The 19528-nt window shown below is 34.8% G+C and overlaps 1 protein-coding gene across 3 annotated transcripts in view; it reads left to right on the forward strand.

Moving 5' to 3' along the window:
* Positions 1 to 19528, forward strand: part of B3GNTL1 (UDP-GlcNAc:betaGal beta-1,3-N-acetylglucosaminyltransferase like 1) — a 129883-nt gene that overhangs the window by 13080 nt on the left and 97275 nt on the right. For all 3 annotated transcript variants that reach the window (XM_062592074.1, XM_062592071.1, XM_062592072.1), the window contains one exon: positions 6652 to 6717. In XM_062592074.1, the coding sequence (XP_062448058.1) occupies positions 6652 to 6717 (66 nt within the window). The remainder of the gene's footprint in view (positions 1 to 6651; positions 6718 to 19528) is intronic.

Here is a 19528-nt window from a genome sequence, read left to right on the forward strand (position 1 = left end):
ACGATCAGATTTCATAAGCACACCATAAGCACAAAGCTACACACGCCTTCATCGGTTTTTTGGTTAAGTGGGTGTTTGGAATTGACGGTGAGAATGTTGCTCTAGTCTGTTTACTGACTTTGCTGGTTACCACTCTGCAAATTACTTGTTTTCGTAGTCCACACTCGCACACATGTTTAACTTTTTTTTTCTATGGCCCAAATGTGAGAAAGATCCGAGATGATCTCCAGTGATTTCGGAACTGTTAGGTATGAAATAGCATATACCTACATTTGATAAACAAATGCACCAAGGTTGGAACTGGCTTGACAGTAAAAAAAAAAAAAAAAAAAAAAAAAAATCCTGGCCAGTTGAAAGCAATGCCGATATAAAAGATTGCTTAGAAAAATTGTCATTAATTTTGTTTATGAAATGTACTAGTTGTTTGGGACGTAAGATCACCAAACAGTTCCACATACGGGCCTTCATCTTGCACTGCTCAAGAAAAGGTGAAGGTGCTCAATGAAGTGGGCTTTATTGTCTCCTTTCTAAATTTAATTTAGAATTAATTCAGAAATAGAAGCAGAAAAGTGGTGTTTTTGTCTTATAACCTTGCAAGATTATTAGGGTATGTTCTGTTCAGGTGACTTGTCAGCGGGCACTAACGTGCAGTTCTAATGTGTTTGCTAGTGTGGGCCTTCTTAGAAAGCTGTCTGCTGCACAGTTGCCTGTGATCTGTGTATTTGCTTTGGTAGTGCTGTTTCTAGGCCAGTTATGAGATTTTTGGAGGTTCCAGGCCTTTTACCTCCCTGATTCAATGAGCTGTGCTAAATAATAGCAAAGACTTTAACTAGGGTCTGAGCAGGTGTAGGATAAATAAATGTATGTTTGATAGATTGAAAGACTTTGGAGATGCTATGTTGTGTCTCAGTGAGTCAAACATTCCTCCTACTGTTGCCACAGGTTGTATTTTATGTCTAGTAGTTACAATGGAAAGAACGTGCTGTTATTGTCAGGATAGAGTGTGTCAGCTGTTTTTATGAGCAGCCAAATGCAAAGGAATTTACCAAAACAAACAATGCTGTGCTTACTGCTTGGCCTTCAGAAATTGCTTTAACACTGAGCTGTAATACTATACTGCTTTATGTTAACTCGTCCTTGGTGTTAAAAAGGAAATGTGTATTGTACACTAAGTTGTATGTCTTGTATTACTTTTTGAAGTGGAAAAAGAATTAAACTTTTAAGGCAAAATCTTCAAATTGTCAGCCCAGAGCGCAGTAGGGTGCAGACAGATTGGTTGAAGAGGCCGGTGAATGCTTGTCATTTGAATTTACTCAGACTTATTTAAGAAACCCATACCGAAACAACAAGAGCTTTAAATAACATCCTTAGGTGCAGACTAGTGATTTAGTTTTCCTTTTCTTCCATTCCACTAAACATCTGAGTTAAGTGAAACAGAACAAAATTAGCTCAGTATAAATTGTGTGTGTGTTTTTAAAGAACATGGGTTGGAAGAAAAGCAGCCCAACTGATAGCTATATAAGTAGCTTTTCTGATTTGGCAGCATCTTTAAGTGCTGGGGAAGTTGACAGGAGCAAGCCAGCTTTCTGCGGAAGGGCTGTATTTGATACGAAGACAAGTAGGCAAAATGCCTCTCTGACTGAAAGGTGATGGAGATCACGGGCCCCCCACTGGCAGAAGCACATCTGGGCTTGTTTAGAAATCCCCACTGGCTTTTCACGTGAAATAAAGTCCTTTTCATTCTCCCATCTTTCAGCAAATTGTTTCCCTACTCAGAGTGGATACTGGAGAACAGGAAGCATGTTTGTAATCAACAAAACTTCTGTAAATTCTGGGTTATTTTGAGTGCCTAATGTAAAATTCCACTTAAGTTGCTCTTTTTTTTTCTTTTTTTTTTTTGCTGTTTAATTCTTTTTTAGTGTTGTTTGCATTGTATATATGTACATATTTAACTACAGTAAACCCGACTATTACCTGAGATTTTTCTCAATTTCTCTGCTAAGTTTGTTTAATGGGATTACATGGAAATAGATTTACTTACAGATTATTTTTAGTTTAACTATCCTTTTGAAAATACCTACTAAGTGAAGGCATACATTTATCTAACATTTATGAAATCTTGTCTTTTGCCAGTCTTTTAGTGCTGACTGGATAATCTCTCTTCATCCCGTCTGCCTTATATCTGCCAAGGGACAACCTTTAAAGGCTTTCACATTTACAGGGAAAATAGAATTTCAGTGGAAACTTGCATTAAAACTTGATGGTTGATAGATTTTCTTGCTGTACTACTATACTTCTTCTGCAACTTTTTTTTTTAATGTTGATTTAAAGACTAACAGAATGAATTTTAATATTCATGAATACTGGGGTTTTTTGTTTCTTGTTTTTTTTATCTAATTTTATTTAGTGCTAGTCTCTGTATCTTCCCAACTTTCACCATAGAAACAGAGTAAGTTTTACTTTTCTTTTTGATATAGTAGCTAGATTCAAATGTGTGCTTTTTTTTTCCTGGAAAGCATTTGTCTAGTTATTGGGATTGCATTCTTAGTTTTAAACAACAAAAACTCCTCTACTGATTGTAGAAATCAAAGTTTAGCATCACAGTTATTGAATTCTTTATCATAAATACAACATTTTGATAGAAAGTTTGTGACTACGTGAAGTACGCTTAAAACAAAGTAATTGGATAAAGTACATGAACATCTTAGTTGTCTAATAGTTGCTGAAACTCCATTAAGTCTTTTATCTATACAGTGTGTGTTTCGGTGTCTTATTATTGACCTGTGAAATTGAGAACTCATCTTTAAAGTGCTCCTATTCTGTGGTATAATCTTTATGCTTTTACTCATTAGTTTTTAAACACTCACTGATATATAATGCAATAACATTACTTAAGAATATTTCTATATTAATATATTTTCTTTTCCCTTTGCAGTTACCTGCACAATCATCATTAGTATAGATCTACAAAATGTTGAAATTTAGCATTGCAGTTAGCTTTCTTTTATAGTTGCCAGACTGAGTCTAAAAAGCTAAATGGTTGAAGTCACTCAAACGGGATTTCTGTTTTGTCCTAATCTTCATCATTGTTTTGCTTTCGTGTGCCCAGAGAGTATCACAGAACTGAATAGCAGTGCATCACATATGAAAAACAATCAAAAAAAAAAAAAAAAAAAAAAAAAAAGAAAAGAAAAGAAAGAAAAGAAAAGGAAAGAAAGGAAAAGACAAAATGCTTTTTTTTGTTTAACGTTGTTCAGGAAAAGAGTTTTTTTTTTTTTTTTTTTTTTTTGTTTTTTTTTTTTTTTTTTTTTTTTTTAACCTTTTGTGGAAAGTGTCAGCTTTTCCAGCATTAGAGACCAAAAAGTATTGAGAAAAAATGTAATTTGAAGTTCTTGTATTGATAGTGCCCCCTTTTAAGTTAAATAGTGCAGAATATCAATGATCTTGATGATAGCCCCAAACCCTAATCTGTAACCTTATTAGTTTTGCCGATAGGATGAAAATGGCACGTTGTTTTGTTAGGGGGAGCCTGACCTTTGTTGTCAAGTTGTCTTGCTGTAAAAATGTAACATTGACTTATCTGGTAAATAGTATATTTGAATTTGGTCTGAAAGCTTCGTACCCTATATTTAACATTTTGGAATCATATTTTTTATTTTTAATCTTTCTGAGTGTATCATTTTTAAATATATCTCCATTTTGCTGGATTGGAAACACTGGAATCTTTTAGTGCAAGAATGTGTGTTTCATACTGCATAAGATAATAGTAACATTGTTACAAGCATTGGAATTCCTCGCTTTTTGATGGATTTCTCTTTTTTTATTTTTCTTTTTTGGGGAATTTAACAAGAGGACATCTACTGAGAATCCTGTATAATTCTTAAAGGAAGTTAACAAAGCATAGTGAGAACATAATGCCTATAGTGTATATGAAAGTCACATTTCAAAAATTAACTATGTGCTTGGCACACAACGAAAAAATGATTGTAGCTCTTCAGCAGATAAAATGAACAATTAACTGAACAATGGCTTCTGTTTTATTTTTCAGATAGCTTTTTGATTTATCAGTCTTACCTATATTTAATTTTTTATTCTGTTTTTCCTGCAAGGTGTGTTTTTTGTTTGGGAGTAGGATGTTCTGTTTTTTTAAAGTTTTTTATCAGAGTGATAGGATAAATGTTTTCCTAGAACATATGACTGTTACAATACCTGGATTTATGGCCTAATTGATAAGCTGGATTAGATGGTAAACAATATTGTCATACTTTTGAAATAACTTCGAGGTACAGACTTTATTCTCTATGTTATAAAGGTTAAAAAATCAAAAGATTTTTTTCACATTTGCTTTGAAAAATCAGTAACGTTTCTTATGTTTATTACAAAATACACCCTAAATAATAAAAACAGAAGAGTGCTTTTGACAATATATCCTTTACATCTTTTGTAAGTTTGCATGTGGTGAGGACTAGCTTTATTATTTCATTGTTTTATCTTCAACCTTGAATGGTATTAAGTATTTGGATCTACTTCTAAAGCTTTTTTATTTATTCCCCCCCCCTTTTTTTTTTGAAAAAAAGTGTAGTGTCACCCTCAAGGTCATTCAGCTCTTTAAGCACTAAAAGTTGTGAAGAGCTGTTAAAAGAATGGATATGGAGCAGGAATTCTGGGCTCGTTTGAATTAAGCTTGACTGATAAGCTGGAACCATTTGTAAATACTCTGAGAGGAAATACGGCGTATTAGCTTTACCAGTATATAAGAAAGACTGAATTAATGCTGTAAGAGGTATATGATATATGCCATAAGAGATATATGGGACTGAAACGGAAATGAGTATGGAAGAAAACATTGATAGGCTACAAGTAGGGAGAAAATTTGAGCTGAAGTTGAGTATTTGGCTGTATTGACTGTACTCTGCATGTTTTGTTATACAGTCTGTACTTCAGTTTTTATCTTTTTTCCCCCACAAATTCTATTTTTTGTGTTTCTAAAACATGATAGAACTCAAGACTGAAGGCTTTACCTTATCAATGAAAGAAGGTACAGCCAGGCAGCAAAGAACACCTCGCCATATTTCCAGCGTACATGAATGTCATGCCCAAACGCATAAGAAGTTAGTTCCGTGTCCGTGCCAATACTACCATTAGAGTTTTTGTTTGAAGAGTTGGTGGTTATCTTTAGAAATGTAAAATACGTGGATTTCCATAAGAAATATGTTGAGATCACAACACAGTTGTCAGATAGTAGTTTTGGACACTTACAGTTTGAACAGAATTGAGTTAAATCCACTAAAAGTGTAAAGTCTCAAGTGTCATTATCAGTTTTTTTCATGGACTATCTTTACCATGTTATGAGTTCTGCAGGATTAAAGCTTTCTGACCTCTTCATTTTTTTTATACTTGATCTGAATTAGATTGTTTTAGAGTTCTAGAATATCCTTTATTTGATTTATTTTATTTTATTTTTTTAATTGTAGGCAGTTTGTATTTCTGTCACTGATGTGCAGGATGCATTGGACTTGCATTGAGCTTGTAATTTCTTTTGATAAGTGCATGTTTCCTGTAGTACTAGCTCATAAATCATTGAGAAACCAGACCGTTATGTCTCCAATAATAAGAAAGCAGAAGTCTTGTTCTTTTGTATCTTATTACCAGCAATTCTTAGCTTGCTTGTGATTGATATGCCTTGTGAAAAAATAGTAGAACTAGATTTTGTGGTGGGCTTTGAACTCATGTCTTCAAGTATTACCTAAAAATACCCCAGGTAACTTTGAAGTATGGAGTTTAATAGTCTTTGATCTTGAATAAAGTTCAAGAACTTAAAAGATCTTTAAGCAGCTATATTGCTTGCTGAAGATGCTGATGATTCAAGTAATGTACAATAATAATGCAGCCTTTCATCTCCCATTGTCTTTGCTATGGGGTGACAAATAACTGCAAGGTCATTTAATCACCTTTAGCTTTACTCTAAATTTGTGGGCTCTTATCAAGCATGATTGATAGTTTAGTGTACTCTAGCAGGTACTCTAGACTGCTTTACCTTTGTTTCCTTATTCTGTAATTTTATTTACCCATCTATATACAGAAATATTCTCAGTGCCTTTATTTGGTGAGCAAGGTTGTGGGCTTTGAATGAGAATATATCAGAAAGTGAGTATCCCAGATTGCTCATAACAAGAAGGCTTTTAAATGAAGAACTTCTTGAAATGATAATTTTATAATTTCTCACTGTTTTATTGGTATGTATGCCTTCTATATAGTTTTAGTGGCATGCATATATACACTCACTTTCTATTTTTTAAAGAAGGCACAAAAGCTTCCTTAAAGAAGCTTTAGGGGAATAGTTTTCAGTTTATTTTAATCTTTTGAGATTGGAGCAGAATAGCAGTGCAAGTGTATTTTAAAAGCGCTAAGTGTCATTTTTAGCTGCACTCACTCACAGGTTTTGGTGAAGTTAGGTTTTTTTTAAATGTACTACTTTCATCCATTTGGAAGAAACCAAGCAATGATCATAGTGGCTTCAATATTGGCTCCATTTGTATTTTTGACTGCAAGCCAGTAAAATGATGTGAATTTAACAGCATATTCTAATGTGTGTCCAAGTACTGTACTGTGACCTTTTTATGTTCAGTAACAGTGTGCTATTTATTCCAGGATGATGTGATGATGCCACAGCGGGTTAGACTGCAGCATGAAGCTGCCATTCAGCATCCAAACAGTGTGAGTACTTCTTCCTTGTTTGTAATTGTATATTTTTCTTTTATAGAGTGCCGGATATATCTTTAAAAGGATATGAAAATTTCACAGTAGGGCTTGTGGTGGCAAATCAAACCCAGTATATTCTTTTCCTTCATTTTTAAACTTTACACTGAAGAGTAGCTTTGATTGAGCTTCTTTTATTCTGCTTATTTTCTGTTCAGTAAAACAAATCTCATTTTGACAGTGATATTCTTTTTTTCAAATACATATACAAGTTTCTCTATCATATATGACTTAAACTAGAATGTCTTTTTTGTGTAGCCTAATTTGGTGATCTGAAAAGCTACTTAAGGATCGGTTGCAGCTATGATTTTACTGTGGTTAATGTTTAAGAAACTGTAAACAGTAAGGAACACCTGGGTTGTTTTCATTCATATACTAGCTTACAGTTAAGCTGATGTTTCTCCTTATGACTGGATGCAAAAGAAATTGTTATCAGCCAGAATAGCATTCTTTATTCTTATGAAATAAATTATCAGAAGTGTTTTGTGAGGTAATTGTTTTATGAGCTATATGATTTTGATGTTAAATGAATTTCTATGATTAGAGCCATTATCCTTTGAAGATAGGATAATTTGTGTATCCGTTCTTCTAAGCTGAAGATAGTTTTTGTAACAAATTATTCTTGTTTATTTTATTTGTCCAAAATATTGACATAGATTTTTCTTCATGAACTTGAAAACTAAGTTCATGTAACCATCAACAATACTCTACAAGAATGGTCTTAAGGAAATAAATTTCTTAAAAGAAAATGTCAGACATATGGAAGCAGAATGCAAGAGATTTCTGAAAACAAAAGGTCAATTGACTTCCAGCAAGAGATCTGGGAACAAAACAGACAGTTTTAAGATTATCATTCTCTGAGAGTTAAACACCTTTGGAACTCTTTCTCCTGAACACACATACTCCAAATCAGAGATTATTGCTGTCATTTCAACTAAGGAATGTCTCCAAACAACCTGCTGTTTAGTGGCGGGTTGTGTATCTGCTCATCACTATACCTTATTAGCTCCCATGAAATATGATATTCCTTACGGTGTAATTTATGACATTATGGTTTTAGTTGTAACTGAGAGTAATTAACCAAGTTCATGCTATGAACATACATGGAAAGTTGTTTTTGATCTGAAATGAATTAGTTAATGTAATTCCATAGTAAAATGCCAAAAAACTTGAGAAGCAGGTTTATCCAGTAAATTTTGTTTGATGGAAACTAATTTTAAGAGCTATTATATTTCTTTCTTGTTTGACTTCTACTTCTGTGTATTAAGTTTTTCTTTTTAATTAGACTAATTGCAGCTAAACAGTTTGTAGTCTATTTAGAAAACACTTTAACTCTGTTTTGTTTATATTCTGTTCTATTATAGTGCCTAGCAGCATTCAATATGAACTATTTAATGGCAATCAAATAAATCATAGTTAGTTCCTGTATAGACCAAAGGGTGTCTTCATGATGTATTACAAGTAACACAGACTTGTTCTTCCCATGCTCTAACCTATTCTAAAGTTGTGGTCCTACTTTAGTGCGGTGCTACTTCTCTTTTTGCAAAGCTTAACTTAGGCTTGGTGCTTCACTAAATAAAATTAGCTAAAATCAGTCTGATTTAGCATAGAAAGTAAAGAGTTTCCACCTTCAGCTATCTGACATGCATGTGCTGGAAATCTTTAGTTTATGGAAGTGTCACAATTCTTAGAAATTAGTGGAGAGGAAGGCACCATGATTCTCCTTTGATTGTTTTGATGCACCTTCTCACTGAAAATGTAATCCTGTCCAGAGACTGGAGGCCTGAGATATTCAACCTTAAGAAAAATGATAGAGATCTATGTATGCTTCTCATATGGCATAGGTGTAGTACATGTGGGAAAAACCTGTCTTATGCCATCATTTTCTCTCAGCTTTCTGCTGAATCAGAGGATTTCCTTGCCCTTTTTGGGCAGTGATCTTAGTTTTCAATTTTTCTTTAAACTTTTATTGTATTTTTTTTATTTTCTGTTAATTCCTTTTTTTGGCAATTATTTTTATATGAAGTTGTCTATTTATATTTGGAAGAATGATTTTCCCTCTCTGTGTTTTTGAGAACCCTAAGAAGGAAAGAATTAATCTGTGTTTGACTTGCATGGGACATCTTTTCCTATCTAACAGAAATAGAAAATGTTTGTGATGCTTGTGTCTGCTTTCTGGAATAATGTAGTATCTTCCAGAGCTTCAGTTTAAAGGCTTGAAAGGAGGAATGGGAACATCTTCAGCTGTTTCTTATGAACAACTATATCAGCTCTGTCCCTGTTCAGAGAGCCTCAGTAGTTCTGACACAACTTTAGTCACTTTGAGAAAAGGAAAGATGGCCTTCTGACCACAAATGTGCTGTCCAGTATTAGGATGAACTGAGGTTCTTAAGAGAATGATTTCTCTCCTGTGTTCAGAATCATCATGCCTTTCAACTTGCTATTTTTGGAAGACAGCTGTAGAGGTTTGGGTAAGCTTCAGTTTGGTAACTGAAGTTCTGATACGGATTTCGGGCAATATGGTCAACCAGAGTAGGTGAAGAAAAAGCAGAAGCTGGAGAAACGCCTGTGAAGCAGTCAGCTTTTTTGTTTAGTTCCTGAAATTCTAATTTGCAGACTTGGACTTTCCACTGTTTTGCAACTCCACTTGACCTGGATTTAAAGTTTAATATTGACTTATGGTAGTCTCGATGTTCATTTAGAATCTTTCTTCCTAGTCTCAGCTGTGTAAGTTGCTATTGAGAGCAAGATTTGGAGACTAGCAGTCTACTGAGCTCTAATATTGGAGGTTTCAGTTTACTATCATTACTGCTGTCATTACTACTACATTACTCCTACAGATCTCAGACTGGAAAAGTCTCCAGCTTTTTCCACCAAGAGAAATCTTCTCCCAGATCATAACTAGTCTCTGAGGCTGTTCCTCTTTGATATTCTTAAATGCAGAGTGCCTTACCCTGACTTGCAGCCCGGTTACTAAATGGTGGCATCAAAGATACCAGGTTCCTTTAGAATAGTACAACTTTTGGTACCAGCTGTTCTTCAAAGAAAGTGGTGTCTATATTTTTGAAAAGGCGGTAGGCTTCCCCTGCATTCAAATGTTTGAATTAAATTACTATTGTAGCCTTCTAGGTTTATCAGTCTCTTTTCCTCTGTCATGGGCTACTTCATTGTGCTTTTATAAAGAGCAAGAACAAATTTTTCTCTATTCTCTTTAGCTATTCTTGAAGAACTTTAAAGAAAATCTTGAAGGATGGGGCTGTCCTGTCCATAATATTTATAGTGGAGGGTTTGGGATCTGAAAAGACAATTTGCTAATACGTTACAATTTTATTGAATACGGCCTTAGAACCACAGTCATGCTGTCCCGTGGTGAACATACTGTATTATGCCCAAGTCCTGTTGACAGGAATCCTAAAAACAGGACATTCTCAGAGGACACAAGTTTTTGGGACTTAATATTTTCATACCACAATTTGTTAAGCTCCTATGGTGCAGTATAAATATTTGCTTTTAGCAGTTTGACGCCTTAGGGATGTTCTCTCTGTTGGTAATGTAGGTACCAATCCTTTGATGCTAACTGATTAGGGGTATGCACTTACACTGCATACAAGTGTGCCTTCAAATTGCTTATGCTCTTGTTAGATAATAATGACTGTGTTACTGAAAGTTCTCACACTATTTTTTGTTTATCCCTAGAAGCAGCATATATCTGCCATATTTCTGTCTGTCAAGTATCTGCCAGGGTGCTGAATATTTACCTACTACAAGTCATGAATGCTTTATTGGCTGCTCATGAGTGGCAATAGCCAAGATCACATTTCCCTTAATTCTGAAAAAATCAGACCTTAATGTATTATTTTTCTTATACCTGTGTCTCCTGTGTACTTATATCGCCTGGACCATGTCTGACTTTGTATACATACTAGTGTTCTATTGAAGAAGGCTTCTGAGTTTTGGGTAGCCTAGAAGACCTTCCAATATCTTTTCCCAAACTGCACATAACATATATATATATATATATATATAAATATTTGTGTATAATATAAATACATATGCCTGCATGTAGGGATGATGTAGCCTTTCACACCTACATGCCACATTTATTCAGTTGTTTTATTTGAACAGAGGACTACTGTTCAGGAACTCCCAGGGCTTTTTGTTTCAAGGGCAGATAAGGTGGTTAGCTGTATTTGTTTCCATGTTATTTTATTATGGAGTACTTGCATCAGGACCTGCTGTGGGCAGGCTTAGGTGAAATCACTGGATATGGTTTGGATATGCTCCTTGAGAGCTGACACAGCGCTAGAGAGCTTCGCTGAGAAGTGCCTCATCCCTGAAATGCCTAGGTACCCAGCGACTCTTTGCCAAGCCACTGGGCTGTTATGGAGGTTTCCAAGAATGGTGTGGTGCTCAGCAGAGTACTTTTTCAGTTTTTTCTTTTTCCTAAGGATTTCAAGATCTTTCTTCAAGAAATCGGTATAGATGGGAAGAGGACACACTGCTTGGAGTTCACGGCAGTATGAATGTTAATATAGATAGATACTGAAAGGAAGGGTGCTTAAATGAAATGAGAGGCAGTGGGTTGTGAAAGTGAACAGCATACCTGTCTTAAAGATATCCTGAAAAATTTTTGTACTTTGGATGGTCTAGGACTTATTCCACCCAATTGCACCATTTTATTTGCTAGGTGTGAAAAGTGAGGTATTACTGTACTCTTCACCCCCTTGCCCCCCCCACTGTTAAAAACTCTTAAATTTTTATTTTGTGTGTGTGTGTGACCCCACAGTATGACCATGCACATAAATAGCATGTCAGTTCCAGTTTTTAGATCTCATTCTTTCTTTCTGTGGAATTGCTTAGAAAATAACTAAGCTCTTCCTCAGTCTTTCACCTGTTTGCCCCAGCTGAAATCAAAATTTGGGCAAGCGAAATAAAAAAGAACCTTATTTCCTTTGTTTTTCTCTCGCTGAATAAGAGATGCAAATCTTTACTAATGTCAGAGAGAGCACTTTTCTTTTTGTTGTTGAATTACTTGCCTCTCCCTCAAACATATGCTAGAATACTGAGGCATGTGGTGGAACATGGTGTGTTACCATTTTCATTTCTTCAGTGAGAATTTTTAACTGTTTTGCATTTTCAAAGTAAATTTTTGGCTTATGCTATAGCTTGTACTTAGGCCAAGAGTTGTAATACCTAAGGCCATTTTAATCCATTAGTATTTCATTATCTGAATGTGTTAACCAACCAAATAAATTGTACTTGAACATATCTTTGATAGTACATGTGACCTTTAAGTGGCATTGTGTGAAGTAGAATAATGCGTGACACACTGCTAATGCACGGACCTGTTCTTCTGCTTCTGGGAAAGCTGTAAACAAATGCTGTGCAGTTAACAAATAACTCAGACAAATGAACAAATTGGTAAAATAGCTGAGCTTAATCCTTTCTTTAAGGCACAACTCTAGGCCACAGCGTTGTCCTCCCTGCCCTGTTCCTCCACCACCCACCCTCCTCCACCACCCCCCTGCGTTGGGAATAACTGAATAACTGAAAACAAATAACTGAACTTTAGAAATGAAGCTATATGTTTTGTTTTGTTTTTTCATTTGGTCTGGGCACACTTTAACACATACATTTCTTGATATTGAAAGTTATTTTGTAAAATTTCTTCTATTATTACTTTACCCTATGACATTCTACTTGCCTGGAACTGTTGCACATTTTTGTTGCATACTAGAAAGATACAGAAAAAGATTTTCTTCTCATTTACTTTCCTTACCTGTTGGTTATTTAGCACTGTACACCTATTTAGAGGTGGTTAGCTTCTCTGCTGCAGGGACACCCGTTTCGTTCTTTTGTGACTAAAATGATCTGATTCCATTGCTTATGTCAGTTCTTTTAGCTTCCAGCTTACTTATTTGAAACAATAGTTGAAACTGTAAGTAAAGGTTTTTAAGTACCAATAGAAAGAATATAAATTGAGGTCCTCTCTTGCAGGTAGAATTAATACCAAAATTTTCAATGGTATGTGAAGGAGAACTTTAAAGATCAACATTCTGATTAATTGTATGGCTGTCATGATAGTAAGATCTGATTCCCTTTCAAAATTGCCAAAGGATGATGATGATTCAACTATTTTTATATAGTCAAGAGACAGTGTTTTTATATGAGTTAATCCAGGAGAACAGTATTGTAGGAAAGGCTTAAAAAATAATGAGCTTTGTTTTGTTCCAAATGGAAAAAGATTAATAGATGTTCTTATATCATCTGTCAGCAAGCTCCAGATTTTAGATCCAGCTCTTGTCATTAGAGGGAGGGATGTACTTTTAGGTAGTCTAGTCTAGTTTCCACATACACTATCTTATAAATCAGAGCAGTTCTTTAAAGTGGAGTCTGCACTGATTCTTTTGTATACAGAGAGCACTGTACATAAATAACGTGTTCCGAGTGACCCGTTTTGCTGAACAGTTAAGCTGCCACATTCTGAACAAAGGCAGCCAGAGAACTGTGTTTCTCTCCTCCTCACAGGTGTGCATCCACCCATTTAGATAAACTTTGATATGCAGCATCACATACTGTAATTCTGGCTTGCACAGCAGAAACTTGTCAGTGTTGCTTTTTACTGAGCAGCTGTGACATATCAAATTAATGGATTTTTTTGTTCCTGTTATTATAATGAGTTTGGAATTAAGACAGGAGGTTGTTTTATCTGCCTTGTGCCAGGCCAGGCTGCTTCGTGATGAAAGGGAGTATGGAAAGAAGCATAAAAATGGGAAGAAAAAATGAAGAGGGAGGCCACCTTATACATTGGTATAAGTTGACAGTAGCAGTTTGGGAATATTGGCAGTCCTCAACATGTAGTGATTGCTTTCCACATACCAACTGAGTTGGGTCACCCCGAAAGATCTTAAAGCCTTTTGTTTGCTATATCTTCTTCTTAGTCTAATGTCAGAGTACTACTGTAAATACAGATTACTTTTCAGACTACATCCTGTGCCTCATCTTTGTACTTTATCTTCGGAGTGAAAACTGTTACTATGTAGTCTGGTAATTACATTGCACTTAGACATGGGTTTACTTTAACCATCCTCTTAACAAGGTAGCCTTGGTTGTGCAGCTAAAGCTGATAAAATTGAGATGATGTGCATCTCCTATACCTGTGACTTGTACTATAGTCTTTTGCCACCTTGTACTAACTGGAATCGAGAAACTTTAAAACTTGTATGGATTTTCATTTATTCACACCTGCTGCTTTTTTTCTAGCTGGAAAACATGTAAAGAAATTGTTTTAGTGGAATTGAAGGTCTTAAGTAAACTTACCAAGAATCATTGGTGCCCTGATAAACTATTCAGTATATTCGGATCACAGTATAACATGATACAGTGAAAAAATATATGGTATATTAGGGGTATATCTTTGGTCGAGCCAGGGAGGGAAGTTGGATGTCGCAGACAATCTTCCTTCATTTTCCAGTTGTTGCATATAGATTAGCACATTATTCTTTAATAAATGCTTTTGTTTTGTACATGAACTTGATTAAAATCTTCATGGTGTAAATCTTAGATAATTTCTGTTTCTTAGTTTCTTAGTTAATTTGCATCAGCTTTCTCCCTTATTCAGCATGTTTGAGACAGATCAGTGTGTGTTGCCTAGGCATGTCCTGGCAAGCAGTGGTTTTAGAGTTAAACCTTAATATAAGCATTAATTCATATAATAGCTATTGAATAGAAGTGAATTGGGTACAGGTATGACTTGGAGGATAGGTGAGTAGAGGAGGCTGAATTTATTTCCTTAGTCATATTAGTAAGAATTTCTCCCAGTAAATGGGTGAAGCAGAGCTGAGGAGGTGCTGGTCCGTCTTTGGAGAGGTGATTATCCACAGTTGTCAATGATCAAAAGCCTTTTTATTTGTCATCCAGAAGAAAAGTCTCCTGATAAATGTTTTCAGGTAAGTACTATCATCATTAGAATTTTAATATTGCATGCTCACTTCCAGTATACTACATGTCATAAGAAAAACTATTTTCACCAGCCCATGGAAAATATGGCCCTAAATTGAAGGTATCCAGTTGAAATATTATACATACATAAGTACGTACATATATATAAATATAATTTATATTTATAATTTTTTATATTCTTGAAATATATATATATATAAAATGTGTGTGTGGTGTATGACTTCAAATTGTTACTAGAGATTTTTTAATATTGTCTGTAATATTTCAGTAGTCTGCTTACAGCGTGGAGGTTAGTTGTGTAAGGGTTTTGCTCTGAATTGGTAACAGAGTGGAGTAAGTGCAAAAGAAGAAAGTGTGATTCCTCTTCTTTTTATATACTGAAGAATATGAAAATTCTTCCATTGACAATGAGAGTACTATGCTTATAATGGTTTCTTTTAATTAGGTCTTTTCATGTAAATGACCCAGATATGCTGGAATTCAGCTATGTCTTGGCTTTTTCTTAGACAGTTTCTTGTAAGATTTTCTTTAATTTTCTATTTCTGAAAAACTACAGGGGATTTTCAAAGTCACAGTGTCAGTTTGTCTGTTCTACATTTAATCATATATCCCAAATGAGAAACAGCTCAACTTACACCACTTTGTAATTTAATTTGTGTTTAATATGGCTTCCGCATGACAATAACACCATCAAACAATTGCTCTGCTAGTTCAGTTTGTTATCCATGAGTATCTGATTGTCATACAGATATTCAGTATGTTCTGTTTTTAAAAGTATGGCTGAAGTGTGAAGTATATGAAAATCAAGTTCCCTCCTCCTGGTGTGTTAGTTGTTTTGCCATGATATTAACTATTATTAGCTACCAAACATATTATTTGATTAGCTATTATTAGCCCAAACATATTTTGGGGAGCTACAGACACAAGAGAAATCAATTTACTGTTTCAAAACTGGAACTGTGCTAACATCCTGCTCTTCTTGAGTGTTCTGAAGCTTTATGCGAAGGAGTGGTTGTATGAGCATCTTGCCAGGAGACAATGAGTTTACTTGATCTGCATCAAATTGAGATTCCACTCACTTTTAATACAGAGATTGTACTCTTAGGTCATGTTAATTCCAGGATGGCAGGTTCTGGATGAGGGCTTCTCAGACCTGGTACTTTTTCATACCTAAGCTAGTTATCAAAATACTGAGGTTTACTCATTTTTTTCGTTTTTGTTTTACCTTCAGAAAGTACTTGTGAAACTCATTTAATTTGCATTCTGTGATGATTTAATGTGATTTGAATTCTCATACTTCCCTATTTAGACTTGCAGTAGTATCTCTTCAGTGATGCTTACTTGAAGTTAATACCAGCAACACAACATTGTGTTCCTACTTCATGATTTCTTATGTATGACAACATTTTTTTAAAATATGATTGTAGTCTGATGTTTTACTGTGCACATTCTAATTAAAACTCCTTGACTTCCTGTTTTTTATGTAAATTCACTGGAACTAATTCACTTTTGTTTGTTTGTTAATGCACTGAAAATAAACATGGGCAATTAAAAACTATGTACAAACTCTACTTCCTAAGTGTACTTCAAAAGAAATCCTGGCTACTCTCTATCGGTTAATTATTCTTTTTGCTGTAAATTTCTGCTTCACGATTCCAGTAAAACATACTTGGGACGTTGCTGATCCATAATCGTAGTAGTCTGTGTTTGGCTTTGGGTCTGGCCTTTGGAAGTACTGCACCAATATATAAAGCTTTGTTGATCTTTTAGGCAAACATACATACACAAGAACAAATCAAAAGCTTTTATAGAAATTTTTACAACCAAATAATATTTAAATTATACTATAAATGAAAGCCAGATAAATCATGTGAAGCTTCCGAGTTACAAAAGTAGAGAGGTTCAGGTGCCTATACCCAGACATATAATGCCATTTTGACACCTTAAGGTAACTGAGACCATCTAGATAAGACTCGCAGATATGACCAAAGACTGGTCCTTCTACAGTTGTAGCTGAAGGTGAGGCAGAACCATGGGTGCTGAATGCTTATATTTAGCCATCGCCTAAAACTTTAATTATTTGAAGCTATTTGCATGTCAAAAATTTTCTGGTATGGCTTTTCAGAGTATGCATTTGTTGATAGTTAAAATAGAACTAGATTTACTGTTTTATATTCTTGAAATTTCTTACCTATTGCTGTTTCCTGCTACCATCAATTATATATATATTTATTTCTTCAGTGGTCATTATAATTAAGCAAATAACTAAATAAAAAAGTTGTAAGTTGCATTTAGTACACAGTTTACAAAATGGCTGTCTGTCTAGAAAATGAATTACCTCATTTGGTACAGCAGCAGAAAGGATTCTTATGGTTTTCCCTCCCCATGAACAGCCCTAGTGCTTTGCTACCAGCCAGGAAAAAAAGTTTTTATTTCAGTTACTGCTTTTTATACAAGTAATGTTAGTATTGCACTACAGCAGGTTTTCACTTGGAATCTGAAATGTATTGCGTTTGTTGTGTATGTTTGTTATGTAGTTTAATCTAGGTATATGCCAATATATAGCTAGCATTTGTAAAAATAGAAGCAACTTGCCTAATCAGATCAAAATGTTGAAAACATGGATGAACTCAATTTTTACATGGAAACAGGTATTAAAAAAAAAAAAGAAAAGACTGTTCGTAATATTGAGATTTTCTTTTACTTTCTGGAAGTCTGAATGGGTATAAAATAGGTCAAAAGGAATATCATCAAAGGTATTTTAAAACTTATGAAAGAAGCAACAAATAAGGAAATACTCAGTGAAATAAATACAAAAGAGCTCTGTGAGACATGGCGGAAATGGGAACCAGCATGTAGTTGCTTTTGACGCCCCATCTTAAACTCAGGAACTAAAGGAAGCTGTTTGTACTATAAATCTGATTTTGAATGAAAGAAGCTGGTTAAATGTGCAGTGCCTTACAGGCATTGTATCAAAGGCTGAGGTAGAGTTATGCTGTGTTGGTAGTGTTTGTCTTGCACCACGTACATCAAGAATCACACTCATGGGTTAGAGCCTCATTGAGAGATGAGTGGTACAACCAAAGAGCAGAAGAGTTTGGGATTTTTTTGGCTGAGGATCCAGGTATAAATTTGACTGCATAGTAGTAATTTTAAGATCTATGCCTGTAAAACATATATCTTAAGATGTTGCTGAAAGCAGTCTTGAGTGATACTGGCTCAGAAAATGAGATGAAAGCCGGAAGTCTGTGTGCTGTGCAAAGCATTTCTCTGTTGTGTTAGGGTACAGGGAAGTGTGAACATCTCACTTCTTACAAAATGCAAACGTTATTGCGCATTTGTAATTATTGTCCTGCTGTGTTGCAAGATCGGAAAACAGCTGTTCTCAACAGCATGCATTTATATTGTTAAGTGTGTTTTGTTATGGTATCATTATAATTGAAGAACGTAATTAAATGATGTTTTACAATACTATCTTCTGCAGGAGGGAGACGCTTGTTTTTATGTGGCCTTCTCAAGGGTTTGGTACATCTTTAGAAGTCTTACGAAAGGCCACTGTTTTATTTGTTTTTAAAGAAAGGAATTATACTTACTTGGGGTTGGGAGATTTTGTTGGTGGAGGGGGGAATAGAGACAACAATTCAATATGCTTGTGGAAGGATGGGCTTTAGAAATAATGAGAAAACCTGCTGGAAAGAAAAAATATTTGTTTTATGTATAGAGAGTACATTTAAGAAATTTTAGGACAAAGCAAACTGAAAACCACTATTTTGGAGGACGTTTTACTGAAGTTCTGAAGTATATTCATCTTTCTCCCTTTCCTGGGCTCTGTCTTCCTCTGCTTCCATATTTGGGAAAAATACAGGCTTGCTAAATATGTATTATGATGCTTTATTATCTAGATGATGATCCTATTCAGTGGGTCCAGAAGAAGGAATTATGGTTGAAATTATTAACCTCATACTTGTATTAACTTCATTGAAGCATTTCTCAATAATGACCCCTTCTAGAGTTCGTGAAGGAGTCTGTCACGTATTGAAAGAAAAGAGAAGTGAGAAGGTTTGTAGGCATATGGAGTCTTGTAGTTGGAGAATACTTTTGTTTTTCTTAGTTACATTTTGAATAGTTTTCCAGTTTTTCCATCAACCAGATTTTCGACATAAATAAGTAAAGCCTATTACTCTTTGCTGTATTTTCTTAACATTTATTTATTTTTTCTAGCTTAATGCATTTTACTGCTTTTACAGTTGTTCTAAACATTAGATTGAGCTTCGCTATAGGAAACAAAATTACTGCCTAGAGTAATTTATTTTTAGTTGCGTGAAATCTAGTGTTTGTAGGTAAGGCTCTAGATTGTTAGAGCCCTCACTCTCATTTGCTATTATGCATGTCTGTAGATGAAGGAGTTTGGAAAGTCAGTTCCTGGAGATTTTCTGCCAAATTATACTTTAGCCCATTAGTTTCTCTGTTGCAGACTTAGGCCATTGTACTAACAGTAATTGTATGTGTTTACTTGAGTATAGCAGATTTTTTTTCATTACTCTGCTTTTTGTTCGAAAGAGCTCAAAGTATTCTAAGACGTACATTCAGCAAGTACAGAGTCGTCATTACAAGCCAATGCTTAGACAAATAGTGGAGAGAGCTATGGAATTTTTTACATGGCTCTGTATAGAAAGAAAGGGGAATTTTGGCTAAGGATCTAAGCTAATTCTAGAAATTATGAGAAGTAATGCATGATACAGAAAAGAGCTATCAGGATCCCATTTAATAACCATTATTCTATCTGCCTTCATCTCTTCTTGAATAC

The sequence above is a fragment of the Rhea pennata genome, chromosome 19 (assembly GCF_028389875.1).
Source record: "Rhea pennata isolate bPtePen1 chromosome 19, bPtePen1.pri, whole genome shotgun sequence".
Taxonomy (NCBI): Eukaryota; Metazoa; Chordata; class Aves; order Rheiformes; family Rheidae; genus Rhea; species Rhea pennata.